We start from the raw sequence: 18,547 nt of genomic DNA, 5'->3' as shown, positions 1-18,547 counted from the left end.
AAGCTGGCACCAAGGGAAACTCCCTGTTGCAGACTAGTCAAGTGGACCAAAAACCTACACGTAGCATGTGGACCCACGTCGGCCATGTTGAACTCACTTCCGAGTCATGAATGGAATCATTGTTTTGGTGAATACGTTTCCATCTTTCCATCTCAACCGTTCATCTGTGGTTGGTCACTGCAGGCGTCTCTCAGCTCCAGCCGTCACTATCATCTCAGCAACCGCTGTTTGAAGGAACCATGTGAAGCCTGGTGGAAAGAATCAGCATTTGGAGGAGCGTCGGCGAGTCACCCTTGTGTGTGCGCGTCCACACATCAGCTTCACCATGCAGAATTCACACTCCTCCTCACCCTCCTCTTTCTTAACCCTTTCCACGTCAGCTCGCTGAGCCCCGCTCGGTTGCCATGGAGACGGCATGACGTGGTGGATGGCTGTCGTCGGCGTGACCCTGGCTGGCAGGACATGCGCTGCGACAGGCTGCACTCTCTGCTGCTTCACTGGGTGACGGTGCAGAAGCATGGCTCTACCTGAGACCTGGGACCCCCGAGTCATGATGAGAGTCCCATCCCACACTCACGGCTGCAGCCCCCTAGTGCCTCCTCACTAGAACAAACCTCATCTTGGTCTGAGGTCTGCTTTACTCCAAGTATTCATACTGCTACTGCAGTGTAGCGCTCAGAATGGCCGATTTACTGCGTGTTCTATGGCACCGTTTTGCTGATGCTAAGAAAGCTACACACTAGCACACAATGCTTCATGTTTTAACCCAAGTAGAGGAAGTGTGAAGTCAGAAATCTCAAGTCTAGGAGGGAATTTACACTGAAGAATCCCATATCTTGTATGAGTGTGGATGCCCACATCAGAGACCCTCTTGCTCCGATCCTGAGCTTAAACACCCCTCAAATGTTAAGCTTGACTCCACCTTTATGCTGAGCATTGATCTCTAGCGTGGGTCCCTGCTGGTTTGATTTATGTATGTGAGCATTTTGAGTCGTGACTCATGGGCTTCCACCGCTAATATATGCAGAAACAAAGCCCCCAGCTGCTGCCATCCGTCCAGCAGGAGGGTGTGAGGATGCGTGAGGAAGACGAGGGGCCGATGAAGAGGACAGGTGAGCTTCCAGCATCAGTTCCAGCATCTGTGGAAATGAGGCCAATGCAGTCCTGCAGTTATAAATAGCCCTCCTGTGGTTATAATAAGCAGTTAGGAGAAGGGTTCCATTCAGAGCATCAACATTTCAAGTCAACCCTCTCTGTCAGCAAATCACTGCGAGAGGAGGAGGAGGAGGGAGTCAGAGGCCTGTCACTCTGCAGAGGAGATGGGGAGAATGTTGTTCAAGCAGAGGAGGAGGAGGAGGAGCGCTGTCGGAGGCTAGCATCAGCAGCGAGGAGGAAGAGGACAGGATCATGTTTGGGAGAAGAGGAGCGTGGAGGCAAATAAAAACAAGAGAAAAAAGAAGCGTAGAACGAGGGGATGAGGAGTGGAAGAGGATTGTGTTGTCGGCAGCAGCTCTGAGGAGCAGAGACTGAGGGAGGAAGCTTGTATGGACCGGGCCTGGGAGCCAGGAATAGAAGGAGCGGCCCACTGCTCCCAGGAGGAGAGTCAGCCAGAGCAGGAGCGAGGGCGCCTCACTGTGGACGAGCGGTGCTATGAGCGCTGTGTTTTATAAGTAAAAGAAAAATCATTCAAATGAAGTTAAAAACAAAAATGAAATCACGACACGTCGTCTGTTTTTTCCTCACATCTTTTTCTCATTTATTAAAATTCTAATTTATAAACGTACTTACATACTTACAATATTCCAATGTAGCATTAGCATCTCTAGAGGTTAGCATTGATTTAATGACATATTTGAGGGATTTTTAGTATGTGTTGTGTGGTTTTCAGTCATGTCAATCATTTTTCATTTAATTTCCAGCATTTTTTGTGTGGCAATGTTTGTTTGCGCTACCTCAATTAAACAAATTAAACACAATTAAATCCTGAAACGTAACATTTCACGATATTCTGATGACCAATAGACCAAAGTATGAATTATAACTAATTGATTTTCCTTGAAAACCGCCGAGACTGGATCATGTAAAAGCTTCATGTCCCTGAGAAGAGTCAGATCTTTTTTGTTAGTTGATTATTTTTTTGAAGAGAATGTTGTGAACAGCTGGAGATTCCCGCCATCTTGTTCGAGATCAAGTCAGAATTCATTGATCAGTAACTGATGTTGTCAGAGCTTCCCAGCACATGAAGCAAAATAAGGAAGTCAAGAACAGTTGGCAGAGATTATCGCATGAAAGTCAACGGAATCCCAAATGAGGCTGATGGTTGAAGGCTAATGTTGGATTCCTCAGGTTGTCTTCTACTCCTTCTTAACCATAGTTGGCCATGATATGACCAGATTTGGCCCTCAAGCCTTGAGTTTGTAAACATCCACAAAGCGCCGTGTTTCAGAGAAACAGTTGCAGTCACAAGATGTTGGTATAAAGGAACATTAGGAGCATTAAGATCCATGGCGTGTTGAGTCTCACTGAAGGTGCTGAACACCTACTTATATGGAAGGTTGGTCCTCTACATCACCTCTCCACACCATTCAATGAGATGAAACACATGGACTTCCATATGGAGAATAGTCAGGACAGTGTCTTCTTGCAGACAGAGTGTGGTCTTCTATTCTAGTGGGAGTCAGAGTAGGAGTTTCACTCTCCTGCCCCTGGACAGGCACTGAGGGTCTGCCACTCCCAACTCACTGGTGTTGAGCTGGATCTCCACATACCGGCAGAAATATACAGGGAGTGAACAGTGCCCTGAGGAGCCCCAGCATTACATTACTCCAGCACAAACTGAACGTTGTCCTCCACCACTTTGTCCACCAGCTTTTAGTGATGGTGTTGTAGGTGCTGGAGACCTCGGAGGATTCTGAAGAACCAGCCTCTCCAGTGTGGAGTTCATGTCTCTGACCTGGGTTCCTCGCAAGTGTTGGCTCCAGAAGCTTATAAGAGTTTCACTTTCCAATTTACCCAGCCACATAACTGATAGGAATATCAACTGGCTGCTGAAAAATCAACTGTTGCCACTTATTTTGACCTTCTGGTGGACTTCTAGCTCCACAGAATCATGACTGAACACAGATGAAAATAATGGTCTGTAAAATAACCTCGTGGTCACGGTCTCAGTCATGGTCAGCCATGTCACTCTGATATCACTCCATATTCTGTCCTGATTCTGAACGTGGCCTTCACGTCCTGGTTTCTGCTGATGGAACGAACTGCTCCCGAGGATTCGATTAAACCACAAACCCGTTTGTTTTAGGTTCGGATTCAGGTGTTTTGTCGGAATGTGCTTGGATTGGCCGAAAGACGACGGAGAGATGAGAGGGATGGAGGGAGGGAGGAGGAGTGGACAGACACTGGAACGGAGGGGGAGGCGTTTGGCTCGGCGAAGACGGGGAGTGAACCAGCACCGAGGGAAAGAACCCTGCCGATTTTGGCCCTTTAAATCACCATTACAGCGCGTCCTGAGGTGAGTTTTTGGGGATCTTTGTGAGCGTGTTTGTCGTCGTAATCGCGAGCCTCAGCTGCGCCGCTGCCCGGACCTGTGGTCTCGCAGCTCGGCTGCAGGGGAAGGGGCTTCATCGGTGTCACGAATCCTGCTTCCCTCAACCCCTCCGCCGGTGGAGAGGCTGTGGAAGAGCAGAGACGGGGTCAGCGGAGGAAAGCTCCGGGGGGTTCCTCTGGAGCTGTTTGCGCAGCGGCGGATCGTGTCGCGGGGCTCCGGACTCGCGCGTGGATGGTTTCCCCTCCACAGCCTCCCCCGAACCACCCCGCTCCCACGGATCCCGGGCCCCGGTGTGGACCTGCTCCTTGCGCCTTCGCCGTGGCTCGGAAATCTTCCAGATCTGTGCACGAAAACCAGTGTGTGTTTGCGCGTGTTGAGCGCGCGCGTGCGCGCGTGTGTGAGTGGATTGCCATTGGAGAGAGAGGACACACTGTTCCATCCATCAAAATGCCCGCATTGTGTTTTCTCACGGTGGGAGCATCGAGCAGGCCTGTAGAGCAGGACATGGCTCCGTGCTGGAGGCCCCGGAGCCGCTCGTTCGATAAGCTCCGAAGCCCGGACCCAGCGTGGACCTCGGGGCCTCGGTTGTATCATCTTTCTTGTGGGAGCGACCAGCAGACGCGTTTTGATCGCGTGCACAGTCCTCCCCAGAATCTATTGGGGGCGTGTTTTGGAACGATGTTGTTCCACAGTAGTTTCATATCAGGAAGTTTCCAAAATCAACAGGCTGGAGGAATGAAAGCACATGTTTAATATTAACCACATCCGACTGCCGAGTGAAATCATATGACAACAGCGAGCTGCAATTCATCCCTGAAAACTACATCATATCCCCCTCCAAAGTGAGCTGAACCACAGCACTGCACTTCTTTTGAATCATATCAAAGGCATTTAGCACGGCACAAAAGGAAAATAGGCTCTTTTCCGAACAAGTTGAGAGTAGTTTCCCCCAGAATCAGTGACGTATGCGACATTTCAAGCCACTTTTTGAATCATACTTGAGGCTAGTTGGATTGATATCAGGTCGATTTAAATCAATAACTGTACTTAACCGTTTAAATCAACAAATGCACTTCATTAACTGAAAAGTAGACGTAGAAGTTAACTGTAGTTAGAAGAAGTTCGTTGAGAGTTTGTAAACACCGATGACGTATGAATGACCGGCGTTGGTAAATGCGTCTGTTTGTAGATGTGTTTTGGGCGTTGACGTCACATCCGGCAGTCGCGATTATTACTTTTTGCCCAGTCAATGATACGTCAAATAAAGGAATTCAATCGCACTTTCTACCACACGTCAAACATTCAGATTGGCAAAAGACGATATTTATCAGGCAGGTGTTTTGCAAAGTAGATGTTCTACTTCCGGATCTGACTTAGAATGTATCTTTATTGGCTGACATGCACGGCCTATTGCTTCGATCTGCCATCGCATAACTATCAGAATCATTTTCTTCATAGACAATTGTGCACTGTGGAAGATACATTTATTCATTTATAGCGTATATGAAGTGTGCAGCAATGAATTAGCTTTTTACCCGTAGTTTTCAGATCAACTTAAGATGAAAACGGCTTGTTGATTTGTAAAGCTTTACCACAGTCTTCTCAGTAGGTCATGACATCGACAGCACTGAATGTTATTGCTGTGCTTTGATATGTCATTGAAGTGAAGGACCATCCAACTATATGAATTTAAAGCTCCTGTGGGCCGCTGAAGTGGCTTGCCTGGCTGGATGTGGCCCCGGAGCCTTGAGTTTGACTCAGCGTCTAAACATGTAGGGTAAGTTTTCGATCACTTAAGAAGGCATGTGACTAGGTGAGGGGTGAAACATGAAGCAGAACCTTTGAAACTCTGGTGGGTGTTTTTCATGACAACACCAGCAGAATGGATCGGTCTGGAGGTGGATCCTCAACTCCTAGTGGGCTGCTCATCCCAGTCAGGAGGTGAATCTCCAACACTTCATTCATTCATTCACTTCAAGTCTTTTTGAATTAGAAAAAGGGTGAGAACTGGAAGGAGGATGGTGAGGGCACTTAGTACTAGCAATGGACTCAGGACCGATTCACTCAATTCTGTTTTAAACAGCCATGGAAACAGGCCACCCGTACAGTGTGGACCTGGCTTCTGGGCATGGGAAGCAGGGACTTTTGCATTTGCTAGATGCTCAAGTTGACTATAAATTAAATAGTTTGCAGGAAATCAAAGAAACTTAAAGTTATTATTTTGTGTGTTAGTGTATAATAATGTGTTTCATTAATTCTAAGTTGTGAGTTTATTTTATTGAAAACGATTGATGCATTTTAATTGTTTTACAATGAAATTAAAACCTCTGCACTCCCTTACTGTTGAAAGCTGGTCGGAGGTTCTCGCTGAAGATTTTAAAATGTAGCTCTCGCTGTAGTTTTATATAAACCAGAGATTCTTAGCTGAATTTTAGAATAATTTAATATTTTAAAGACTTTATATAGTCACTGTTTACCATGTGATGCTGTAGCAGTGAAAGTAGCGTAAAATGCTCACTATGCTCACACTTTTATGGGGGGGTGGAGCCAGTCCCAGCTACCCAGGGTGGCAGGTGAGGAACAGCAGCTTGTTGCTGGACTCATACAGACAAACACACTTGCACACACTGCCACCTCGGGACAGTTTAGAGTCATTTGACCTCAGGATTTTTGAGGGAACTCGCACAAGCTGGAGTCAAACCTGTGACCTTCCTGCGGTGAGGCAAAAGCACCTGAATCAATATTGAAACAGTACTATGTTCACATTATCTCACTAAGTATGAGCCTCTCCATGGACATCCTTGTACGTGTAATATATTATAGGAGATTTTCATTTAGCGTCTAGACTCAAACACACACGCATGCACACGTGTGAGCCTGTAATTACACACACACTAGTCTCTCAGCTTCTCCACAGTTGGAGTAATTAGAGCAGGACTTTCTTCCCGGGAGAGAAACAGAGCGACTGTGCCAGGATGGTCATGGTGCTGTCATGTAGGTGAGGGATAGGTGAGGGGCGTCCTCATCACGACCTCCGGCTTCTAGCACTACGTCTTTGGGAGACAGAGAAAATAAGCCATGTATGGAAGACATGGACACATGTGGTTCTAAGAATTCAGGAGCATTTTAATAAATATTCGAAGTGCATTTCAAAGAAGCTCAGATTTGTGTCGCTGATGTTGCAGGTTTCTGACATGAGTTTACTTTCCATTTCCATCTGGGACCAAGACAAGTTCACAGTTGGTGACTGAATTAAACTCTGAATTTAAGACTGTGGTCTGAGTTGAGGTCTTGTTCACGAGTGGGCGCTCTACATTTCTGCACTCCAGGGTCACAAGCAAGCTCACAAATACAAGCGTTAAAAAATGACTTTCCTCTGTGGGGTGGAGCTCATTCATCTGGGAGAGACTCAGAGTTGAACCTCTGCTCCTCCACGTTGTTGTCAGGTTCCTGGACACCACTTCTGGTGAGGTTCTCTGGGCACCTGGGTGGATGCTCCGGAACTGACTCAGGGAAAACTGTGTATCTCATTTGGCCTGGGAGGACTTTGGGTTTCTGGGCCTCTCTGCTGGCTCTGTGATCTGACCTTAGGTGGAGATGGATTGGAAAAATAAGGAATCATTTAAGGGGACAAAAAGAAAAGAAGGTTCATTTAAATGCAAATAAAAATGCAAGATTTCAATTGAATACAATTGTTCCTTTTAGCAGGTATTTACTCAGACACACTCTGTTTGCCCTAAGTAGCAGAGATGAATCAGACTTAAACCTGGTGTTTTTTCAGGCAGAGACAAGCCAATGTGAGGTCACCTGCACGCCGCCGCTGACCTTGTGAACTCGAACTCTTCCCTCGCTCCGCTCCTGTGTCAGAGAGACGTCTGCACTCCATCACCCAGGTGACGCTCCATCATCTGCACCTTTTTGCTGGTACTCTGCACTACCGCAGACTGACCTCAGGGTGTCGCTGTAAATCTGGAAGCATGTTTTCTAGATCTTCTTGTTAAATTCGCGTTTAAATGAGGTTATTCAAATCTGATTCCTCCACAAGTCGGCATTGCACGACACTGTTTCTTTAAAAAAAAACCAAAACATTATGACCAGCGGTCTTGTACTGACTCCCTGGTGGCGACACCGAATGTAAATGAATGGCACAGCCCTTCTACACATCATCAGCATGGTTTGACCGAAAGTCACTTGCGTATGAACAGTGTGTTAATATTTCCTACAAGTCAATGATGAGAAATGGTTGACATTTTATTGCTCACTCTGGTTCAGTTTTCTGCTGTGTCGGCGTATTCTGATGGACCAGCATGTCCACCACTAACAACATCGCCCAGGCCAGGAAACTGGTGGAGCAGCTGAGGATCGAGGCGGGGATCGAACGTATCAAGGTTTGTGGCTTCGACTCAGATAGCGGTTTTCGACTCAGCCTTGTGAAAGTGATGAGACTCATGTGACCTGTCTGCACGCTTTCCTGAGTTATAAGCTCGAAAAATTGTGAACACTTTTTCCATATCTTTTTCCATTTAAGCTCTCAGTCATGTTTAGTAAGGGCCACATATTGAAAATGTAGCTTGGGAAAAGGCTCTAAATCATTGTTTTCTTCCGAAGTAACCCCAGTTATTTAGATCCTCCTTTTTTGTTTAGCTTGAGCTGCTATCCTTCCACGTCTTCCTCAGGTATCCAAAGCAGCTGCAGACCTGATGAGCTACTGTGAGCAGCACGCCCGTAGTGACCCCCTACTTGTTGGGGTCCCGACCTCCGAAAACCCATTCAAGGACAAGAAGCCCTGCATCATTCTATAGCTTACCTCTGCTGCAGTTACGTTTCCTTCACACACACACACACACACATATAGTCGCACACACCTCTATCCTTGTGAGGACCTTTCATTGACCCTTTCCCCAGCCATTCGAAAGAAATGGCAAACCTTAACCAGGACCTAAACCAAACTTAGATTTAACTATAATGATTTTGAAGGTTTAATCCTCAAATTGAGGTTTGCTCAAAAAAGGGGCCCTCAAATGCAAAATGTCCCTGCAAGTAGGTGTGTGAATTTGTCCCCACAAGGATAGCTATACGAGTACACACACAGTTCCACTAATATATACGATCAGTTTCTAACGGCAGACACACACTCTGCAGCCAGGAGTCTTCATCATACCGTGTCATACTAATACACACACAAAAACACACTCTGGAAAAGCGCCATAGCCTGCAGCCAGAGCTCGGGGGAAAATGCTCGCGAGAGTTTGAGCCAAGGTGCTTGGTCGTCCTGGTGCGCGCTGCTCAGCTACTCTTCCAAAGGGAAGCGAGTGAAAGCATGGGCGCGGACGTGGCGTGCAGCCCCACCTCCTGACCGTCTCTGCCTGTGGCCTCCGCGGCGGGCGCCTGCAGCCTCTGGCCGAACCTCCACCTGTGCCAACCTGTACAGAAGCGCCTCTGTGGGCGCTGACCCCAGATCAGCGGCGACAGAGACGCACCGCTCCCAGCGTTAACTGTATTTTTCTGAAGAGATACTCAGTTGTGTACTCGTGGATATTTCGTTGGAGCATTAACTAGCAGACGGTAGTGTACATTTGATTGTTTTGCAGCTGAACCGTGAAGTGAATCCTGTCAGATTACGGAGATCTCATCCAGGGATTAACCTTTTAATAGCCGGCTGGGACGAGGGGTCGCGGCAGGACGTAAATAACCAAGCCATCACACGGACACCCCTTTATTTTTGACCAATCAGACTCAGAATAGAATGATAACGCCCCGACTTGAGCAGCCCCTCCCCCCTCCCTCCTTCGTCTCCGCCCCCTTTTCTTGTCTTGAAACCTTGATTGTAAAAACCGAAGAAAAAAGAAGTGAAACTAAATGTACAAACTTTCGTTGCGACGTGTGCAGAAGTGATCAGTTGATGCGAGTAGTCGTTCTTTTTTCTGGGTTTTTTTTTTTTTCTTCTTTCGATGGAACTCTGGTCAGTTGCGTGTCCAATACCCTGTACAGAGTCTGTAAGATACAAGCTCATGAGCCCGGCTCTGGGACTCTTCTGTCTGACCTCATCTCTTTCCTCATTCGCCCATGAACCAGAAGAACCGGGAGGTTGTTGGGTCCGCGGCTACGTCGAGTCAGACCTCGTCTAGACGCCAGTGCAGCCACGCCTCTCTTCAACTGATTGTAAGCTAGCAGCCACCCCGTCGTCACTCTTTCGTTGTTCGCGATGTTGCTAAGTGTCCACAGCGGCGCCTCAGATCCGTTTCATAGGGAAGCAAAGGCGTATTAAAGGTATTTTGGGATATTTTAGAACATGGTGCTAGAACTATCGCATTGCCTTCTCTCCACCTCAGAGCCATTGTTCGTAACGTTGTGTCCGCCCGTCTTGTCCTTTCAAATTCTCCGCTGTGCTTGGGTCATCAAGATTCGGAGCCCATGGAAGCTAGCATGCGTACTAGCATTAGCAGACACTAATACTAAGCTGGAGGTGCGTTCATGCCAAACGTGATGAGGTCGATATGGATTACGTGCTTAAGTGTCGCGCTACAAAGATGGAAACAATTGAAAAAGCTGATCTCTCTGAAAATTCGTCAACCTGGCGTAGAAATGAAATCGGAAGAGAAGCAGTGGCTAGCATCACTGAGCTGTTTTAGAGAAAGGGCTACAATTCTGCTTCTCCAATCCGCCATTTTGACTTTCCACTAGCAGGTTGAGCTACGTTTAAGTTATTTTTGTCACCGGAATCTGACAAACATAGCTTTTGGTGTGCTCACCTGCTAGCATGCTAACCTGCTGAGACCAGAAGCACGAATATTTTTCCCATAGATTTGGCCGAAATAGAAGCTGAGGCTTGTGCTTCTGTGAGTGGTACGAACGCACAGCTCCTGCACTGCAAGCGTCACTGCTGAGTAACTTCGGGTGAGGGCGAGCGTGACCGGAGGAAAGGTCGCGAGTGTGCTGGGAAAACTCTATTTTCCGAGAAATTATCACACCGAGTTTGAATCTGACACTCCTGCATCACACTCAGAGTCACTCTGAATTTGGTATACCAGGGATTTAAACGCCAGTATTCTTTTTTACACCAACAGAGGGCAGAAAATATCAACATCTAATGCAAGGCTGATGTAGCTCTGAGTCACCATGAAGTTTATTCCAGGGATTGATCAGTGTGAGTTTAATGATCATATCTGGATCAAATATCCGACCCAGGAAACACAAGTATTTTTCTAACCTAACCGAAAGGTCGACTAGCGCTTGCCTTACCAAACCCACCTGGTCTGGACGAAGCGATGACGGTCGACGGGCCGCTGTGGTCAGCGATCTCCAGTTCCATGCCGACGCTCCCACCGAGCCGTCTCATGTTTTAATTTCTCTCGTGTTTATTTGCCTTGATTTTATGATGAAGAAAATCGATCTATTTTTTGTAACTGTTTTCTGACGTGCCATGACTCATCCTTTTATTTCCTCGCACACTGTTAATATTTTGTGGATATTGCTGTCAAAAAAGATGATATTGAGACGTAGATAACATTAATAAAAAGATGATATAATACAAACCTTTTTGTCTTTTTTTGTGTGTGTAGAATATTCAGTCAAGTGCCGACCTACTTTGTTTGAAAAGAGACTGTGAAGTTGTCTGTTATGGAAGTGTGATGCTAAATAGATGTACACTGTTTATATGGAGATCACAATTTTAGACTTAAGTTATCATGCTCATGCTCAGTTATTTAAGTTATCGCGCTCACAATGTCATTGTCTGGGTTTAAAAAAGAGAGATTTTTTGACTATCTATCTATCTGTCTGTCCGTCCGTCCGTTTATCTATCTATCTATCTATCTATCTGTTAGTATACATTCAATATATTAAAAAGAGAAATTAAGTTACATAAATGAAACATGGCATTGATACATAAATGTTACATCACTAATGTTGCAGTAAAAAAAAGAAAGTAAGACACACGACACCACATTCCTCCTCAGTGATGTTGAGCTAATTATGCAGTCATGTCATTACCTCAACCACATATTACTAGGTGCAATGTTCTCTATGATGCGAGTGCTTCCTCCTGGAGTCCAAAAGCAAAAGTCTATATAGATTTTAAAAATATATATATCATTACAATTTGGATAAATGATGCATATTTTGAAATACATTTTATTTACCTTTTTATAAAGTGAATTGTCACGTTTAATTTGTATAATAATTATATGTTTAAATATGTGTATTTTTTTAAATGGCAAATGATGAAGTCAATTGAATTCAAAAGGCACAATTCACTAAATTATGGACCAATTTTATATATTTATTTAAAAAAATAAATGAAAATTTGATAGATAAGAAGCTTCTGGTTAAATGTCACATTGAAAGCTATTTATGATATAAATATATATATATATATATATATATATATATATATATATATATATATATATACTTTTTTTAAAATACTTTTAAACAAAATACAAAAATAAATAAATTAAATTTAAAAAATCTTTTTTTTCTAGTCGAAGAGTCATGGCTAGCATTTCCTCCTTGGAGTCGATACAGTTTGCGCAGGCCTGAGCCTCAGCTCCTGGAACGTGATGTGAAACATGTGACCAAGTGCTGCCGCATCAGTCGTGATTGTGCTGAATAAAGGAGGACAGCACGTCGTGATAGAAGAGTCCAGGTAATGAGCCCTGATGTGGATTAAAGGTGAGGCTCCTCTCCTCTGGCATGACTCAGCAGGCTGTGCCCGCTCCACACGCCGACCGGACAGCTGGAACAGAACATGAAGTGCAGCCATGAAAACTTCCTGCTCTGCTCTCAGGTGCAGCATTTCTCAGGAATGCGGTTGTTGCCAGCTCTCACTCCCTCCTCCCTTCATTGCTTCCCTCTGACAAAGCCAGCGGGTTTAAGGTCGAAGGCCGTCGGCCAACCAGAGCCCAGGGCTTCTGCAGCGGCCACGCCCCGGTCCGACAGCCAGTAAACAAATGGGAGGTCCATGTGAGCCACTGACATGTGAGGGAGGCGTGAGGGGAACATCCACACACCTGGTCATGTGCTCTCCAGAACATTCAGAACCAACATCAACAAACACTTACGTAATCCCACTGAAGGATCTCCAGCTTTGGTTTCCTTGCCAGAGTTGAGTTTCCACCTGAGTCTGACTCAACAGCTGGTTATTTTTAACGCTGGAGCTCACACCAGCTCCATTACATCATCACGGACTGGAGAGTCCTCACAGCTATTCAACTGTCATGGGCAAATAATACAGTCGAATATTAAAGTGAATGAAATTGATATTATTTGCTAATATTTAACATTATAATACATAGCGTTTCATACAAAATTAATATAAAATCGAATAATTAAATCAGTAGATTATTGATAATATTTTTAATTGTATTTAGTAACTTAAAAATAACATGTTATTTTCAAATCTTATTTATATGTAATTACAATGAAAATAACATTTTATTATTTTTTTATTTATACTAAAATAACATTTTGTGAATTCATCTTTCTTCCTTTAAAGCAAAATAAACTGTAATAAAAATGTCATCACACAAGCGAAAGAAGAACCAGAGAACAAACACGTTTACTACAAATAATTTATTAATAATTCAACACAGGAATCTGAACCATAAATTACATTCATAGAATCCATAAATCAGGCATTAGTGATGATTCTCAGAGCAAAGGCAGAACTGATGATTCATATATAATATGTCGATGCTGGCAAGTACAACAAGGATCCTTTATAAAGGAGAAGGTTCCCTCAAAGGCCAGAAACAGGCTCAGAAGTCTGAACTTATTTGACGAAGCAATGCATTAAAGTTAAAAGTTAAGGAAGTATATTTCCGATCATAAAAGAAGGGAAAACCGTTGGGTCCTGTCGTGACCCCCCCCCGTGTTCTAAAACCCTCATGAACCTCTATAAAGAATCCTCATTATGTTCCTGTAATTACATGTTTATGACATGTGTTTGGCCTCATCGAGAAAACACTCCAGCAATTTAACCTCAGTTTCCATGGAAACCACACGGTACAGGAGCAACCTTCTCTTGCATACCAAACATACACAAGTCACACACCTCTCCCGGGACACTCCCAGGTGGGAGCCACATTCCTGTGCCGTCCCTGCAGCACAGGAGCTTCGTGTGTGGGCTTCAAGCACATCCCGTCGGAGACCACAGCAGGGGTCCACCTCAGTCCGTTCTCAAGCGTGACTTGCATCCTCTTTCATTGGTTTTGGCCGGCTCAGAGGTTCCATGTGGTTCAGCGTTCCTGCAGGACCAACTCCGGCACCCATGGATCCACGCACCGCCTCTCCTGGCAGTAGTTCCCCACCTCCTGCAGCCGGCAGTGGTCCGCCTGCGGATTCTGGAATGGCAATGGATTTTAAGTCCAGGAGTGTGTTTGCTGGTCATCTCACAATGTAACTGTCTGTGGTTTCCACCTCCAAGGTTCTTTCCCACCAATATCCAGGTCGTACATTTAAATATTTATTCAGATTAACCTCAGGGTTGCAGTAGATTCATAAACATTATTTTTTCTGCTGTGATAAAAGATAATGCACAGCAGACTTGAAACGCAAACTTCAAAAAGTGATACTTGCCCAGAAGCAAATGCTATTTGAACGCACCATATCGAATTCAGATGTACCTGAACTCACCACCGGGTGAGTGCTGTTATGAGGCATCAACTTCAGTAAACATAAGAGGAAATTCAACTTATAAACAAGGTGAAAAGCGAAGCAACAAAACAGTCAACTGATGAAAAAAGAAATTATTTTTCTTGCATTTGACAAATGTATTATTTTGCTATTGTTTTACATTTATGTATGTATATATTAAAAAAACAAACAAACATAAAACATTATTTGATTTTTTTTATTTCATATTTAGCTGGTGTATTATATTATTATTATTAGTAGTAGTAATATTTGTATCATTATATGCATATTCATTTCTTTCGCTCTCTGTGAAGCGCTGATCTTGGATGCAAGTGGATGATGCGTTCATGAGCGTCAGAATTTTCTAAACTCCTATAACTATCCAGGGTTATGGTGACTTACAGGATTTGTGGTGGGTACATACAACCTAACTGACACCTACGGTTAAACTAATATCATAAACATAAACAAACAAAAATGTTCCTAACAGCCTGTCACAGCTTCACTCTGACTTCGCGAAGGCCACATAAATACAGGCAAAGACCATCAGCATGTCATAGTAGTATTAAAAATTCATGAGTCTATATTCAGGTATCATAAATCAGAATTGAGCTTTAGGAAAATGCACATTTTACGGAGTAGCATGATAAGTGGGGAGGAAATTGGAGCAATAAAGGACGATATACAGGAAATTGTGTGGCAGATGGAGCCACAGTGGCTGCGGCTGTGTGTACAGAACAGCGTGTAGTTGTAGCATGCAGACTGCACAGAGGCTGCATTCCTCTGTCTGAACTCCAGGAAGAACAGAGTAGAGACTTTCCAGAAGACATTTTGACAGCTATCAAGGAGAAGGAGGAATAAACACGTTTGTACTGGTTGCATAAGACACGCACCGTCACCAGCATGCAGTGCAGGTCACTGTGCTCCTGGTTCCTGTTGGTGTCCACAGCCCGCAGGAGCTGCTGAAGCCGCTGGCCCCCGGACACTCGCAGGATGGTGATGCCGCTGTCGCAGCAGAAGGACTGGAGCAGGGTGAAGTGGATCTGCAGCGCTACATCACCCTCGTCGTCCGCAGCCAGTACACACAGAACCACGCTGTCAGGGTCTCTGAGGAGCAGCAGGAGAGTCATGTCACAGGGGGCTGAAGCACAAGCGAGCTGAGGCCACGTGCACAGAGATACAGTCAAAATATTGGTCAGCAAAACTCGGATGCAGTGAGGAGAACACACTGTAGCAACCAAAGAAGATGCTTGTTATGCTGTGTGTATTCTGTTGTTATTGCTGATCAAAAGCACAATATCAATTTTGTCTCAGAATTACACTAAAGAGTTGCAGCCAAATCTAATTCAATAAATCAGGAGCCATCTTGAAAGAAATCAATCAGAAATATATAAATAAAAAGATACAATTAAGTATATATATTTGTTTTACAAGAAATATATTCTGCAATCATAACATTAATGGAATGTTTTAAACATGTTTAAGCAATTCGGATGATGTTGAAGCATAAATTAAAATAATGAAAAGAAAATTTAACAAGAAACTATTTTTAAATTTGTAGAGATAAAAAAAATAAAAATACAACACAAACTTAATGAAATTAAAAGCGTTGGGTCAAAAATGTATTCACTAACTCAGTGACCAACTTTTATTAAAACAAAAAAAGAAATTTAAAGTTTGAAATATAAAAGAGACGCTGTTTGTTTGTTGTTGAATTTTGTTCAAATTAAATTAAAAAACCAAATTCTTCAATTGAAATTTAAAAATGTATAAATAAACGTACCAAAATAGAGCACCAACAAAAATAATATAATCCAAATTAATTAAATAAATTATTTCTTGTCTAAGAGTTATGTTTAACTTCTGAGAATGCACTGGAGTGAGAGCTATTTTCACACACACCAAAATACACACTACTATGATGTAAGGAATGTCAGCAACGCCTGTCACCGCTGCATCAGCCATGATTGTGCTGCATAAAAGCAAAATATAAAATAAGAAAAAGAGAAAAATAGCTTAATTTTTAGCAAATTTGGAGGGTGCAAACAGAGAGTGTGGAACAACACACACCTGTGACTGGAGGCTTCCCACCCAGTAAGTGCTAAATGTACACAGCACGTAGCAAGAACGTGATGCCATGAGAGAAGAGTCATCTTCCCCTTTAATTCCAAGGGTCTAATGATGGTGTCCCGTCACTATAATAGCCACTGAGTCAGAAACTCACAAGTTGCATCAGCACAAGACGTACAGCGTGTGCAGGTGAAACAATAAACACAATGATTTAGACGATCAGAGCAGCCTGACTGGTGTCTCCACAGACAGTTGTCTTTCCCACCCCAGTCATTCATCCTGCTTTGACGGACAACAACACAACAATAGCAGCTCTCCGCCATTCCCTCACAACCATCATCTGTCCCCGACTCACCTGAGACAGGTGTGTCCTTCAAACAAAGCAGCAGAGGAATGATGAAACTAGTTCAGTCACTACTACAGTGTTGACATGCTGCAGTCCTCAACCCTCTCTGGAAGACGATCGTGCGCAGAATGCTATCGTGCCACTCTGTTGGTGTGTAGCATTATTGTGTAACTGCAGGACAGCGCGTGCGGATCCCGGCTCAATAACGATTTATGCGTTACGTAACTCACACATTAAGAAGTTGCGCTGATTCATAGATGCCAACTGTCAGACAGTCCTGCTTCTGGGCCGTCACCAGCAGCTCCTCCAGAGCCAGACCCACGGACTGCACCCTGCAAACACACACACCAGGAGGATCACACTCAGGCACGTGCGTCACTTCTCCACATGAGTTACAATGTCATGCACGCAAGCTGCGCGTAACTGATCCTCAGCTATACATTGAATAATGTAAACATGGGAAGCAGTGAACTTGGCTGCGTGACGTCATGGTCAACACGCGGGCAGCACGTGCACAAAAGCTCCGGCGAGTGACTCGTGCGTTAGATTAGCTTACAATTTAATATATGCAGTACTATGTGCATCTCCTTGATGTCTTTATTGACTTTAATGATGACTTTAATGTTGCTGTTGTGACGTGTGGAATTTCCCCACTGTGGAGCAAACATCTAATCGAATCCAAAGTGCTAAATAAAACCAACAGTTTTCAGAAGTGAGTGGAGCATGTACCTGTTCTCGATCACGCCGGAGCAGAAGTCCTCCTCAGGAATCATGTCTGCAGGCTCCAACTCAAGAGTCCACGCGTCGGATCATTCTCCTCCCGCGTGCAGCGCAGAGCTGAGAGCAGCCGGACTGGCGCGCGTCATATCTGTCCCTGGAATCTGGGCGGAACCGAAACCTCTGGCCTCTACGATTGGCTCAGGAGAAAAGGCCGACGGCGCTCTTTGTCTTTTGGAACTGTTTGCTGCGGTTTTAACTGGAAACAATATGTCGCTCTAGAGTGGAAGGCGAAACTGCAAATGGTTCTCAGGAGAACAGCTGATGTTCAGTGACGTGTTGCGTAATGACGAGCTTCTGCGGTGACAGGAACCGGCTTTGTGCTGCTGTAAAGCCTTAAATCCCAAAGTTGTGTCTCGATTATCATCATAAACGTTGTGCGCTCCGCTTCTAATCTGCAGTAGCTGGATGGTTTATTCAGGTGCTGCCTTGCAAATAGTTGCTGCGGAGGTGCAACAGGTGGCACGCTCCGTTTTCAAGGAGTTTGGTGATGTTTTACGGCTGGTATTAATGGTGAAAAAGGTTAAATATTCCCTTTTTGGAGATGATGACCTGAAATATCATGTGAAAATGAGTAATAATTTTTAAGATAGCAACTACTGCTTGCACTTATTTTTTGCACATGTAATCTTTAGTGGTGTTAGATGAATATATTTAATATTCAGTGAATTCCCAAAATGTGGCGAGTGAATATACGAGTCACATGTGCAGGGTTTAGAGCGGTTTATTATTATATTGTTTAGTAAAGCGACGTGCTCCCAGTCTCTGATTGGTTTATGTCAGTCACGTGGCTTAGCGGAAGGCGGAAGCGAGAGAATTCTTAAAAAGCAGTAAAAGTGTAAAGTCATAATGTGCTGTTTGAGTACATAATCGCCTGCTGTTTAATTATCCCCACACCCAGAACAGAACAATATGACCGAAGAGATGAACATTAGTGAGTGAGTGTAATGTCTCGGTATTGTCCAAAACAATGAAGGCAAAACGACATCAAAGCACAGTACAATTCTCTCCCTAATCTCACTGTCTCTTTACTTTAGATCCAGACTTCCTCGCACCAAACTACAGTACATACTAAAACTATATATATCGTTTTTATTTTTTTGTTGTACTGAAAACAGTATCCTCAAAAACTAAACCCAACCTAAAACAGTTCACCCAATTTTCTTGCG

General features: G+C 44.2%; 2 protein-coding genes across 2 annotated transcripts; one reads left to right on the top strand and one right to left on the bottom strand.

The window, feature by feature from the left end:
- Positions 1–3,390: 3,390 nt before the first annotated feature.
- gng7 (guanine nucleotide binding protein (G protein), gamma 7) lies at positions 3,391–11,078 on the top strand. The gene is made up of 4 exons (XM_053845817.1): positions 3,391–3,514; positions 7,332–7,443; positions 7,823–7,938; positions 8,227–11,078. The coding sequence occupies exons 3-4, from the start codon at positions 7,858–7,860 to the stop codon at positions 8,350–8,352; spliced, it is 207 nt and encodes a 68-aa protein (XP_053701792.1). The 5' UTR covers positions 3,391–3,514; positions 7,332–7,443; positions 7,823–7,857; the 3' UTR covers positions 8,353–11,078.
- A 2,043-nt stretch (positions 11,079–13,121) lies between these two features.
- LOC128747519 (growth arrest and DNA damage-inducible protein GADD45 beta-like) lies at positions 13,122–17,618 on the bottom strand. The gene is made up of 4 exons (XM_053845450.1): positions 17,331–17,618; positions 16,832–16,933; positions 15,079–15,292; positions 13,122–13,893 (listed from the first exon to the last, which is right to left on the bottom strand). Exons 1-4 carry the CDS (start codon positions 17,372–17,374, stop codon positions 13,789–13,791), a joined length of 465 nt encoding a protein of 154 aa, XP_053701425.1. The 5' UTR covers positions 17,375–17,618; the 3' UTR covers positions 13,122–13,788.
- Between the last annotated feature and the right edge of the window lie 929 nt (positions 17,619–18,547).

The sequence above is a fragment of the Synchiropus splendidus genome, chromosome 16 (assembly GCF_027744825.2).
Source record: "Synchiropus splendidus isolate RoL2022-P1 chromosome 16, RoL_Sspl_1.0, whole genome shotgun sequence".
NCBI classification, from domain to species: domain Eukaryota; kingdom Metazoa; phylum Chordata; class Actinopteri; order Syngnathiformes; family Callionymidae; genus Synchiropus; species Synchiropus splendidus.
The sequence above is the reverse complement of the archived record's forward strand: the minus strand, read 5'-3'. Positions and strand labels throughout refer to the sequence as shown.

What these genes read in the sequence shown, in the direction of transcription:
- gng7 (XM_053845817.1), top strand. Translation starts at nt 7,858, where the DNA reads ATGTCCACCACTAACAACATCGCCCAGGCCAGGAAACTGGTGGAGCAG. An exon ending in CGGGGATCGAACGTATCAAG is followed by an intron (nt 7,939 to 8,226) that starts GTTTGTGGCTTC and finishes CGTCTTCCTCAG; the next exon opens with GTATCCAAAGCAGCTGCAGA.
- LOC128747519 (XM_053845450.1), bottom strand. Translation starts at nt 17,374, where the DNA reads ATGATTCCTGAGGAGGACTTCTGCTCCGGCGTGATCGAGAACAG. An exon ending in TCAGCGCAACTTCTTAATGT is followed by an intron (nt 15,293 to 16,831) that starts GTGAGTTACGTA and finishes GCTGCTCCTCAG; the next exon opens with AGACCCTGACAGCGTGGTTC. An exon ending in TGCACTGCATGCTGGTGACG is followed by an intron (nt 13,894 to 15,078) that starts GTGCGTGTCTTA and finishes TTGCCATTCCAG; the next exon opens with AATCCGCAGGCGGACCACTG.